Consider the following 13,883-nt stretch of genomic DNA (forward strand, 5'->3'; position numbering starts at 1 on the left):
ATTTTATGTACATGACCTATTTGTGTTTAAACATTATTAAAATTTTTTTCGAATAAGATTTGTTACTCCAATAAACTTATAAAGAATATAAAGTAATTACTGCAGAACCATGTATAAAATTACCTAACAGAAAATACCTTGCTGGCCTTTTTAGAAACCACTGTTTGGAGTAATAGAAAACACATCACACACACACACACATACACACACACAAACACAACATTGTGTCCTGTTGGGGTAAGCAGGTTATGAAGAAGTGACTCAAGTTTACTGAGTGAAGAATGCATAGAAATTTATTTAGAAAATGAATGACCATGTTTGCAATAAAACCCCCAAATATCAAATGTACGATGGCCATAATACTCTGACCATCAGGGAGCATACATACACACAACTTATTGGAGTACTGCAATTTCAGAGTCATGAAAGCATGACATGGTGAGACATAGTCTGTTAGCAGTAAGGAGAAACAACAAACATTAAGTCCTTATGGAAGCTTTAGGAAGATTTATAGGCTAGATATTTTTGTTTTTCTATCTTCCTTTGAAAAGTATTCATATCCCATTTTTTCATGAATTTGCATGTTTCCAAATCCACTTGCTCAGTATTTATTTAAAATAATAATGTAAAACAATGTACAGTTGTTTTACTGTAAGCATGTCATGCATCTTCTACTGGCTCGAGAATAAAGTTAAAACAAGATATCCTCTGTAAAGCAAATATATTTATTATGCACTTTCATATACATAGGGATTTTTGCTTAATATAATACAAGGAATAAAATAAAACTTTTACAATGTGAAGTTCAATGTACATTTTAGGCTATTTACATACCCCAAACAAATGGAAGAATAAAAAGAAAGTATTTGTGTGTAACTACATTTGCTGCGACGTGTAAATGGAGGACAGTAAGCAGAACAAATAGTTGCATAGCTAGACAATATTGAGAAAAAGTATTTACTCCTGTGTTTGAAGTAGTGAACGATTTTTGATGGGGATTCCAGTAGGGGTGGAGGTGAGGGTGAGGGACAAAAGATACCAGCCATCCTTTGCAGTACACACTGAGTTCTGGTCAGTTTTGCCTTCCAAAACCTTTCCTACAAGCATTCAGGTTTTTATTTTTCATTGTTGCATTTTTTTGTCACTTCTCTTATTATCAACTTGTGACTTTTAGAAAGGGATGGTGGACACAGATGGAATATTATCAAAATGTCGTAAGCACATGGCATCATAGGTGTGTAATGGCATCAGGTGATTTACAAAATTTAAACATTTTAATTTTTAAAATAGCTATTTAGGAGTTTTATATTTCGGGGAGTATTTTTACTATTCTTAATGGGGCAAAAGTCCTTTTCAGTCATGATACTAAATCCCCCACAGAGAGAAATTGGCAAAGCCAGTCACCTCGACACCCTATCATCCTTAGCCTCACTAAAAGGCATTTTTGTCCTATTCCAAAACATAACATACAAACATCCAGAAGAACACTTACTTTTGAAAATCATATATATCTCTTCCTACCAACTGTTTCAAGTGTATACAATATGGATATGAAAACATTTAGCTTTTTGAAAAACATAAATCCCTTCTGTAATGAGTCACATCTTTGCCCTTTGGCCACAAGGTGCATTTTTGTAAAAAAAAAAACACAATAAAATTAAATAAATACAATTCCAATAATTCAAGGTTAATAGAAAAACTGGCAGCTTCCAGGGTTCTTTCTAAAAAAAAAAAAATACACCTAATAAGAAATGAGAGCTTCATCTTCTACAGTAATGTAAATGTACTGTACTTGAGATATGTGTAAGATTGGTTCTAATAATAGTATGTGTTCATATTTATTAATAGAATCATTAACACTTTTAAGGCTACTTTGCAAGAGTCCTATTAAGTGTATTTATTAAATGTCCCATAGGGACAAAAATTCAATACTTGAAACATTCACATTTGAGTTATCAATATTGCCATGTCACCTGACTATCGAATGAACTTATCTCCTATTCCTGATGATGACATAAACAAAATGAGTTTTGCTGACTTTAAGAAAAACAAAAGCCTTACACAAAGATTCAAGTGAAACACTTATCACAACCAATGACACGTTTCTATTTCTGTGAAGAATGCATCACATGTGTCCTTCATATATGAAGATGACGTTACTGACCTCGGTTACTAAGATATTTCCTAACGGTTCTTTTCCAGTAGTAGCAATGATCTTGTGCTGAATCTCCAAATTCTCTTTCCTCATTCCTCCTCCTCAACAGTACATGGAAAGAAGAGAATTTCTGTGTTTTTTAAGATTCTTGGGGCTTACTCAAAGATTAAACCCACAACCTTGGCTTCTAAGTGTCCTTTAACCTTTGCAGACCTACCTAAGCTGGCTCCCCTGGCTAGAGTCCATCCACAAGGCCAAGTCTTGGGCCACGTGCTCATTTGAGCCAGTCGACTCTCTTGTCCTTGGTCACAGACTTCCCCCTTAACCATGGCGCCCAGTCACCCTGCAAGTCATTGTCCAAAGAAGAATGCAGGAAAGGGTATGTGGCCAGAAAAATTATTGTTACCAAATACCAATCAAAGATCCACGTGTGCTGTGACTGACAGTTAGTGGTGTCAGCTGTGAAGGACAGCACACATTACATTCGAGAATATTCATCCAACTGGCCACTGAAATTGAACCAACTGATTTTGAGTGGGGGCTATTTTCCTCATGCCGTGATTTACAAAATGGAGACCGCTGGCAGAAAGAAGCCAGCTACAACTTAACGCTAGTAAATTATATTTTGTTTAACTGGACGGAGAGATAAGGGTAGTCGATGAATTGTTCAGGGATCAAAAATCTACCCTCAGACAGACAGGAGTGGCTCCCTCTACATACACACGCCACTGAGGACATGGCTTTGTCCCTGAGAATTGTCACACCTCAGGAATGATTGTCTGTCTCCGTGGAGGTGGGATGACAAGTGAGTGGAAGGTGAAACTGCACCCCAATGAATGAAACAGAACTTTGTTCTATCACAGTCTTTTTTTTTTGGACACTTTTAGCCAGAGATTGGAAGGATTCTACTGGGAAACCCCAATATAAACTACTTAGAGCAGCTCCCTAAAATACTAGAAATTAAGTTTTTTTAATCTGTCAAGAAACCATTTTTTCACCTCAATGTGGCATTAAATAGAAACTCATTTTTAACCAATGCTGAAGGTGTAGTGAATATAAATAGTTGCATGATTTATTTTATTGAGAGACATTTTTAAAGATACAAGAAACAAGCCATACACTACAGCAATGTAAATGTGACTGAAACAGTAGACTTAAGTTTCATTTGCCACAAAAAGAAAAAAATAAATACAAGGAACACTGCCTTTTCATATATATTTGATCATGGCACATGCACATTTATCAAATCTTAACTTAAAATACTTTACTAAAAATTTTTTCAGCTTTTATCAGGGAACTGCAGTATACATCTGCATTTTTTAAAAAAAGTGCTTATTCTTGTGTAGTGAATACAAAGCACACAAAATGAAAAAAAATTAAGCACACAGGGTTACACTGAGAAGGCAGCCTTACTATTCAGGCACATTACAGTAATTAAGGTAACTGTACTGCAGATATCACATTCTTCTTTTTTTTTTCAGCAATCAACAGGCATTTAATGTTTTCATCCAGTAGCTGAAGAACCACTCCAATCACAATGTCTTCTGTTTCACAGAATAGGAAACTAATGCAAAAGTTAAAAAAAAATATATTAATTTCTACATTATCCTTACATAACTACATGTAGTTTTAAGACCCTCTATAAGAATATATATAGTTACTAGTATGTAAAACACAAAGTAGACTTATCTATGAGAGATTCATTATTTAACTTATAAATCACTTTTAAAGATTCCACAAAATGTTTCTTAATTCATGTGTTTTGCTGTTTAATTTACATATTTACACTTTGCCTTTACAAAAGATATTATGAGAGCTAGAGGATTACACCATCAGAGCTAAACATTATTAAAATAAATCACATTGGAGAGTGAATTAACTACTTGACACAAATCATTTTGAATGAGATTTGACCAGTTATTTTTAGATTTATATTGAAAGATGTTTATTATTAGAAGGTATAGGAAATTTATTTGCAATTATGTTTCATCTAAAATACCCCTAAAATATATCTCCAAAGACAAAGGAAGCAAATGAAAGGTTTCAATTAGCTACAAGGAAAGAGTAAAGTTTTGTTAGAGGAGGTAAATGATTAAGCAAAGTAGGATAAACATACTGCAATAAAAGTTAGAAAAGATTCCTAATGAAATCTTTGATTTATCTCCAATATGAGAAATGTGCTCCTAAAAAAGTACTCAAAATATAAAATCATGTATCTATTTCCCCATTAACTTCCCCTAATAATTAATGAAGCATCTATTGAGGAGGAAAGAAGAAAAATGTCTGTGTTTACGTAGTAAATACGACTTTGAGCCTTAACCATTTAATCCTTAAGTCTAAATACAGTGGACCATAAAAATCCTCTTGCCAATAAGTCAGTTTATCATCTTTCCACACCTCTTCTTGGCGTGTGCAGACTTTACTTGGGAGAGTCTTAAGAGATCTGTGATAATAAAAATGATCTTTTCCTGACTTCTTCCAGAGTGAAAAGGAAATTAACATTTACTGCCGGCTAAGCACTACCTACACTATTGTATTCTAACTAAGAAGTGACTGTTCTGGAAATAGCCCCTCCCTCTGTTACCACCCAAGAACTTGTAAGAGCGAAAATAACTGCATAGGAAGGAATTCTTAATATGAGATCCAAAAATAGTATATTCGTTTCTTCATTCAGTCGCTTATTCAACCCATTTTTGCTGAGAAACCACTATTCGTACAAGCAGTATCCCAAATACACAGAATAGAGCAGTGAATGAAACATAAAACTCCCTACCCTCACAAAGTTTACTTTAAGGTGGGAGGAGACAAACATAAACACAGTAATAAATATATAAAGTATGTTAAATAGTAAGTACTTTGGATAACATAAAGCAGGAAAGGAGAAAGGGAGTGCTGGAGGTGGGAGAATTCAAATTCAAGAGAGCGGCAGTAGGAGGTCTTGCTAAGATGACATGGGCAGTGATTAGGTGAGGGAACTGACTACGTGAGTATTAGAGAAGAGTATCCTACGTGGAGGGAACTAGACTTCTGGCATTTTATTCTGTATGTTGATGAAGTGTTACCTTTTACAATGGTGTTTCCTTTTTATAGTTGAAGCTAGGGTCAGAACCCTCCATCTGAAGCTTCAGGGCTTGTTTAAGGCTTAATTCCGTCTCCGAGGAAGGATATCCTTCCAACACTTCCTGATGCCCTCTATCTTGTATTGTTCGTGGGACTGAAACCCTACCCAGAAAAACCTGGTTGCTCTGAAGATGGTAGTTTGGATTTGTCATTATTCCATTTCTCTTCTTCTGTTCCCCACTTTGTTGGTGAATCAGGAACTGTTGCTGAGACCGACCAATTTCTTGCTGAGTTGAAGGTATCATAATTTTGCATTGAGATTCTGCTGGCATTTGTTTAGGTGGCGCACTAGTCCCAGATTTGGCTGCAGGCCCTCTTGTATCAAACTGAGTCATTTCATATTCTAAAACCTTTGGCTGTGAGGAATTATTTTGTTTAGCTTTTTTCCCAGCTGACCCAGATTTGCTGGAATTTTCTGACTTCCCCCCTTTATTTGTTTTAGTTGACTTCAAACTGGGCTTTACTTGACTCCACTCAAATTCACTGCTCGGTGAATTATGGCTCTGTCCCAAGGACTGTGTTGTGGAAGACGGGGAAACAATTGACTGTCGGCTTCTACTGCGTGGCAAGGAATGCTGCTGAATTTGTTCTGTAAATGACAAGTTATGAAAGCTATCGATGGGCACCGTTTGAGCCGTTGCTGTAGATGAAGTAGTTCTCAAAGATGAATTTTTTGAGCTTTTCAGGGAATTATTTGACAGTGATGACTTCTGACGATCAACTGTCGAGTCTGGAGATTCGGAAGGAGAACTGAACGCATGCGCTGGCCCGTTGGGGAAACCACGGAGTGAAGGCTGGGTGTCCCCTCCCCCGGTACTGCCTGAGCTGTTGGACTTCACTGTTAGTGACTGCATTTTTGAAGATGCTGATTGTAGAGGTTTTTGCTCCATTGTGTGAACAGGAGAGGGGGAGCAGCCATTCAGACTGGACGCACCGTATTTTTCTAGTAATTTAATTATTTGAGAGTGTCCGTTTTTGGCTGCAACACGCATGGCAGTGCGTCCAAATTGATCTGCATGGCTTGGATCAGCACCGTGCTCCAGTAAAACCTGCACGACATCCATGTGCCCTTCCTGGGCTGCGATGCAGAGAGCAGTTGCACCTTGATTACAGGTGTGGTCGACAATGGCACCATGTTCAATCAGAAGCTGAACCACTTTGACGTGGCCCTGCCAGGCTGCCGACTGCAGAGCAGATCGCTTTTCATTGTCTGCAGCATTGATGTCAGCATGGTAGGTTATCAGAACCTGGACCATCTCCAGATGGCCTTGCCAGCAGGAAACGTGAAGTGCTGTCCTTCCTTCGGCATCACTTGCTTCTACATTGGCACCATTTTCTAAAAAATACTCAGCCATTGCAAGTTGGTTTTCCAAGGCCAAGATATAAAGTGTAGGCCTGCCATCGGCGTCTTTGTAGTTAACGTCAGCCCCGTGGCTAAACAGCAATTCCACAACGTCCCTGTGTCCTTCTAATGCAGCGACCCGCAGTGCGTTTCTACCGTCATAACCTCTTTGATCAACGTTGGACTTGTTTTCCAGTAATATTTGAACACAATCATAATGACCCTCTTGTGAAGCCAGTATGAAAGGTATTCGTCCATCATTATCAATCTCATTTGTTCTAGCACCTTGCTCAATAAGCGCTTCACATATTAAGCGGTGACCTTCAAAAGCTGCCATGTGCAATGGTGTCCAGCCAGCATCATCTCTGTGGTTTTCGTCTAACCCGCGATCTAGGAGAGTACGTACGACCTCGACATTTCCCTGGGCTGAGGCTATGCTGAGCACCGTCCTGCCTTCACTGTCAATGCTGTCCACGGCTGCACCCCAAAACAAAAGCGTGTTAACCACGGAAGCGTGGCCCATAGAAGCTGCTGCCAAGAGGGGCGTCCGGCCATTGTTATCGGTGTGGTCCACGTCTGCTCCCCCCTCTAGAAGCAAGTCAACCACGTCGACGTGGCCTTCGTAGGCAGCTACCAGCAGTGGGGTCATGCCATCTTTATCACAATGATCGACTTCAGCACCTCGGTCGATTAAGAGGCTGACGACTGACGCGTGCCCTTTGCTTGCGGGCACACAGAGCGCAGCTACAGAGAGCGCAGTCCTGCCGTCCGCATCCTCGTGATTCACTTCCGCCCCGTGGTCCAGTAGGTGTTCCACAATCTCTCTGTGTCCCATGTATGCAGCTGCTATCAAGGCAGTCCTACCTTCGTTATCGGCTTTGTTGACTTCAGCGCCGTGCTGTAGCAGATTCAGTACAATGTCCTCGTGTCCTCCCCAGGCCGCCGCTCGCAGAGCTGTTCGGCTGTCAGCGTCTGCACAGTCCACTGTCACACCGGCGTACAGGAGCGCAGAGACCACCTCGGTGTGCCCGCCCCAGGCGGCGGACCTCAGCGCCGTCCAGCCATCTTGATCAGTATGATTAATGTTTGCTCCACACCCAATCAAACAATTAACCACCTTGGTATGGCCTTGTCTAGCAGCCAAGGTGAGCGGTGTGTGTCCATGAGCATCCTCGATCTCTAAATCTGCTCCCCTGGACACAAGCAAATTCACCACATCAAGATTGCCGCTGTACGCAGCGTTAGCCAGTAGTGTTCTCCCGTTGGAATCACACTGATTGACTGACGCACCGTTATCTAATAAGGTCCGGATGGAATCCTCTCTTTCTAAGGCCTGACGGACTATGCATGATGTGCGGTCGTCTTCACTGTTGACATGCGCACCGGCTTTAACCAACAGCTGGAGCACTTCTTGTTCCTTGGGAATTAAAGTCAACAGGGAGTCTCTAACAGGTGTCCCATTCCATATCATCCACAGAGCTAACTCAGCTGTCTCCAACTGTAAGTTTGAATTAATTAAGTGCAATGCAAATTCTTGGGCTTCCAATGGTGTTAGAGTCTTGGCTTGACAGGTATAACTCATAGCCAACATTCTGTGTCCTTCTGCTGCATTACACAGATACTTCTGGGTGCAATGTTTCACGTCCAGAAGCCACTCTGCAAAACTGTAGTGAAACAATATCTTAGTATTTCCCAGTCCATCAACAAGAAGTTTGGAAAGGACGTCTAGCTTGCGTTGGAAGTCTTCCAAGGTTAATGACATGTTTTTGGTCCATACTGCATGATATAATTCCGTTATGGTCAAAGGTCGGCAGGCTGCTAGAATCACATTCAAAATGGGCTGAACCTTTGCAAACTGTTTTCTTACAAAAAGTCTTTGACACAGCCAGAGGTATAGACCATTGAGAGTTCCTGGGATGTCACGAATCTCTCTTAGCATAATAAAATTTTCTACAACTCCATCTAGAACGCGTTCTAGATAAAGAAAGCACCCACTGCTTTTAATGTGCAGTTGATTTAACATCTCTGCAGTTTCTTTTGTGAGGTGTTGTCGCAAAGCTTCTTCTTGATCTAAACGATGAAGAATGTACTGCTGAACATCCTTAACAATATATGCTTTCCGAAGGTCATCTAAACTTATTTTTCGAAAACCTAGAGAAAAAACAAATAGTAGATGCCATTAGTTGAAAACGATTAGAGAAGTTGCCAAATACTCCAAGAGAATGTCTTCAATATATAATAAACTAGTAAGCAAATACATCAATAATAAATCAACTAATATTAATAAATTAATTAATATTTACTAGTATATAAATCAGTTTTCAATCTGTAAAAACACATTGATGGCAGATAAATGATTTCATTTTCTGATCTATAAATGGAACTATTTCTTATTCTTTTAGTGGCTCGGTGCTCCTCTCAACTTCAGTGATAGCTAGTAGGTAGTCTTACATGTATCCATAAAAGCATGTCAAGATTTTCTGAACTCTCAGGTAATTAGGAAAAAAAGTTTCAGGAAACATAACAAATAAGGTTTGTTTTGTTTTCACAAGCTGAACTTTTTCATATGAAAAATTTACATATTTCCATCTATATAACTAAATGTACACTAGCTTTAATTAGGGTATTGAATATTTATATCTAATTAGAATATCACGGTCAGTGCCTTTAAGTAACATTATTTTACATGTTAGCAAATTAATATAATTAAATGTAAGACTGTCAATAAATAGCTTGAACCTTAAGATGCAACTTGGTCAAATTATGCTAACAAAACTTCAGCACTGTAAAAATAAAGCAACTTAATAAATTTCAAACCAACAGAAAAACATAATAGTTATAGCTATATGAAATTCACTTTCAAGTTTTTTAAAGGGAACCATAATTTCATTTTCTGAAGGGTGATGATATCCTGATTTATAGACTCAAATTTATTACACAAGTGTGTATTCATCTTACAGAAGAAAAAACTGCTGAGTGAATGAACTTTCATAGGAGACATAAATCTAGAAATTCAGCAAAGATTAGTGATGGTCAATTAAGACTGAGTAAAATACTCTTTTATGTCACCTACCTACTAGATGTCAGGTAGATAAGACTTTTGTGATGAAAAGTCAATAAGGAATTTTGACCAGATTTGCATTTTGAAAGACTACTTATTCTAACATCACTAAAGTGGGAGAGTTGGAGTGAGTTAAAACTAGAAACTACCTTTTAAAGAGGCTGTGAACAAGTCCAGGTAAGAATTACTAGGGGCCTGAATGACCACAGCAACAAAGATAAAAATAAAATGAATGAATTTGGGAATTACTAGTAAGAGCTAGATTGCATACGGCTTAGCAAGTACAGAGAAGGAAAGAGAGGAGGAGACAAAGTTAACATTAATTTCTGGCTTGATCGAACAGAATAGAAAAAGAGATCACTGAAGGATAAATAACAGGTTTGGAGAGAAAGCTGATAAATTTAGTTTTGTGATACTAAGCTTGAAGTGCTTACATGAAATAGATAAATTTACTGAAAACACAACCTACCAATAATGACACATGAAGAAATAACAAAAGAGAGTTGAAAAACTCTAAATCTATATAAAAAAATGGAATCTGTAATTATATATATGTAAACATATGTATATCTATACATACAATTGATTAATTATACATATAATTATTTTCAACGGAAATAATTTCAAAAGATAAATTTTAATTATGAAAAAAGACACTCTTGATCTAAAGAGTTTAAAACATGCCTAGAAATTTAGAACAAACTACATTTACCAATGCCATGAGGTAGCCTGCCTCCAAATCATTTTTTGTGGATTCATTTGCTCTTGGCTTTATAAATTCATTAAAATAATTGGCATGCTGCTAATAAGCATTTTAAAAAATAATAACTATCTTACATTATACAGTATTCTAGTTTCCAAAGTGATCTTGTAGATGCTGATTAATTTACATGAAAGATCATAGTATCTATTATGAATAAATACCTATAATTTAAACCCACTTAAGATTATCATGATTGAAATGAGATATTAAGTTGGTGCAAAAGTAATTGTGGTTTAAAAGGTTAAAAATAATTGCAAAAACCACAATTACTTTTGCACCAACCTAATAATTAGGCTAGAATCTAAGTAACACCTCCATAGTAAGAAACTCAGTTCCTGAGAAAAAAATAAAAGAGATCAACAATTTTTTAGAGTCAACTAGTTTTAAAGCAGCACTTCAAGTACGTATCATACCAACCCCTTTTGATGTCAAACCTATGAGGTAAGTTTCCCTACTTATAAAAATGAAGAAGCCAAAGCTCAGAAAGGTCAGGTGAATTGCCCAAAGAAGTGCAGCTGGTAAATCATAGATACAGGATTCTGACTGTTTTGACTTTGAAGTTTGCTCTTTTCATTAAGATAGAAATGGGCATAAAAAGTTGTGAAAGAAAATGCAAGTGCTTCATAGCGGAGTGAGGGTTAGAGAGTAGAAATGGGATTGATTCTAAAAGAAAGCAGAGAAATTTCATAAAGTATAGATATAAAATGTTCGCAATTAAAAACTAAAACTCTCCCACATCTAAATATACTTAGTAACATGAATTTAGAATCAGTTAACTTACTGTTCATCACTAATGACAGTTATCTGTTCATTAATATAGAACCAACAGTATCTGTTAATCAACAATTTGAGTACCTTAAGTTCAAGTTACTGAAAATAACTTTTTTTATATTGCAACTTCTGACCATCATATATGTCCCTTCTTATGAACATGCACAATTTAATGCACTGCCATCAAAACACCTTTTAAAAAATTGTAAGTCTGACAAATGCCCCCAAATTTTAGGGGAATAAAGACATGATTTATAAAAATGTCGGACTACTTCTCTGTTGCAGCATTTTTTGTATTCTTACTTAAGACATTTCTCAGAATATGAGACTACTCAGTGCTGGTGACAGTAGAATGATAAAATGAGAGAACCTGTGCCGTATTTATAAACTGATGCTCACTGCAATTATTTATTATTCTGAAGAACCTATGGGGATGGAGAATAGAAAAATAAAACCTAAAAGCCCAAGAATAAGAAAAATAAAACCTAAAAGCCCAGTGAATCCTGGCATATTGATATACTAATAAACTATATCCATTAAAATAGTTATATTTAAAAGACAATATAATGACACTGAACAGCTTATAAATTTTAAATTAACAAAGCAGGAATTTGAATGGATATAAAGTATGATCTATCTCAACTAGGTAGGATAACATATATACTAAATTTAACCCAAAGTGTGAAATTATTACTTTATCTCTGAATGATGTACTATTTGAGTATGTTGTCATTTAACACATTATTTATATGGAGCATGTACTATTTTATAATCAGATTAAATAAATATGTATAAAAATCTTCAAAAATCTTTGAAATGGGCTGCTCTTTCAGTCCCATAACAAGTGTTGATAGCTATTAGCTTATGATAATACCTGCATTTATAGTATACGAATTCTGCTTAAGTGCCAAGTAGATTTTCATTAAAATAATCTCAAATCGTTAAATAAAAGTGCTACTGGTCAGTATAGTATCTAAATGAGGAAAGAGGAATTCTATTTCCAAAATGTTACATGCTCTAATATGAGTAGGTGAACTCATTTAGACATAGTAAAAATCTTAATGTTACTGCCCTGTGGTCATGCACCTGCCAGTTTTAATTTTGAATGCATAGGTCTTAATTCAAAACCCATAAATTTCAACTGAAAACATTAGTAAAAAGTAGGAAGGGATGTGCAGGACATTTATAAGAAAAACTGAAAAATCTAAGTAAAAAGCTGAATAAATGAAAAAAATAAGTTATGTTCATAGATGGAAAGAAAGCATATTTTAAATCTCAAACTCTTCCTAAGTTAAAATAAAAATTTAAACCAAATTCAATTATTTCTCTTTGGTTTATATAACTGATAATTATAATTTTAAAAGTATGCTATTAAACTCAATCGGGAGGAATAAAGTAAAAACATATAATTTAGAATAATGACATTGATGGCAAAGAGATCTAAGAAGTAACTGTACCAGAAAATTAAAACTATTAAACCAATATGGCATTTGTATAAAAATGCTGACAGTTTAGAAATACATCAATAACACACTGACATCCGCACCCATACCTAAACTTAATGTATGATAAAAGAGGCATCGCCAACTAATGGTAAAAAGAGTCAATAAACAATGCTGAAAGTAGATTTGTGGTTTGGTAAATTATCCTAGTAAAGACGATACATTAGATTACATGTAACAGGCTTCAAAAGAATTACAACAGCTCTCCCCTTATCCACAGGGGATAATTTCCAAGACCCCCAGTAGATGGCCGAAACCACGGATGGTACTGAACCCTATATATGACATTTTTTCCTACACATACATATGTATGATAAACTTTAATTTATAAATTAGGCATAGAAAGATTATCAACAATAACTAATAAAATAGAACAATTATATCAATATAATAAGTTATGTGAATGTGGTCTCTCTCAAAATGTCTCACTGTACTGCACTCACCTTTCTTCCTGTGATGATGTGAGATGATACGGTGCCTACTTGTGAGATGAAGTGAGGTGAATGACGCAGGCATTGTGACGTAGCGTTAGGCTACTGTAAGGTTACTTGAATGCAAACAATCCAAAAACCACGACAGTGGATCTGATACCCAAGAAGCTACTAAGTGCCTAATGGGCAGGTAGTGGATACAGCATGAATAAGATGGACAAAGGGGTGATTCACATCCTGGGCAGGACGGAGTGTGATGGTGAGAGAGTTCATCTCGCTACTTAGAATGGCTCACAACTTAAAACTCATGAATTGTTTATTTCTGGAATTTTTCACTTAATATTTTTGGACCACAGTTTACCGTGGATAACTGAAACTGCAGAAAGTAAAACTGGAGGGACTACTTTATTACAATTTTTAAAAGCTTATGGAAATAGTTGCAAAAAATAAAAGACTATGAAATAAAAGCCCTGTTAATAATCAATATGAATACCACTAACTTCCTGAAGGAAACATATGTAAAGGTGAGAAAATAATAAATCATGGAAAAAAAAAACAGACAAACTGATAAAATAAGCATGGAGGGAAAGAATTCAATAGTAAAGAAGTGTAAATAATGATACCATATTTTTACATACAAAATTTGCAATAGTTTTTAAAAAGATATAATTCAATACTATGGAGGTTCATATAACCCAACATTCTCAAGTAGAAATATAATGCAATATATACCTTTCT

General features: G+C 36.3%; 1 protein-coding gene across 3 annotated transcripts in view; it reads right to left on the bottom strand.

Annotated features, from left to right (window-relative positions):
- Nucleotides 1–706: 706 nt before the first annotated feature.
- ANKRD50 (ankyrin repeat domain containing 50) overlaps nucleotides 707–13,883 on the bottom strand; it is a 36,651-nt gene continuing 23,474 nt past the window's right edge. For 2 of the 3 annotated variants that reach the window (XM_081075660.1, XM_081075662.1), the window contains exons 4-5: nucleotides 5,218–8,768; nucleotides 707–3,719 (exon numbers count right to left, since the gene is read on the bottom strand). In XM_081075660.1, coding sequence (XP_080931786.1) covers nucleotides 5,221–8,768 — 3,548 coding nt within the window. In that variant the 3' untranslated portion in view covers nucleotides 707–3,719; nucleotides 5,218–5,220. The remainder of the gene's footprint in view (nucleotides 3,720–5,217; nucleotides 8,769–13,883) is intronic. The other variant, XM_081075661.1, reaches the window with a different exon arrangement.

Source organism: Rhinolophus hipposideros, assembly GCF_964194185.1.
Source record: "Rhinolophus hipposideros genome assembly, chromosome: 16".
In the NCBI taxonomy this organism is placed as follows: Eukaryota; Metazoa; Chordata; class Mammalia; order Chiroptera; family Rhinolophidae; genus Rhinolophus; species Rhinolophus hipposideros.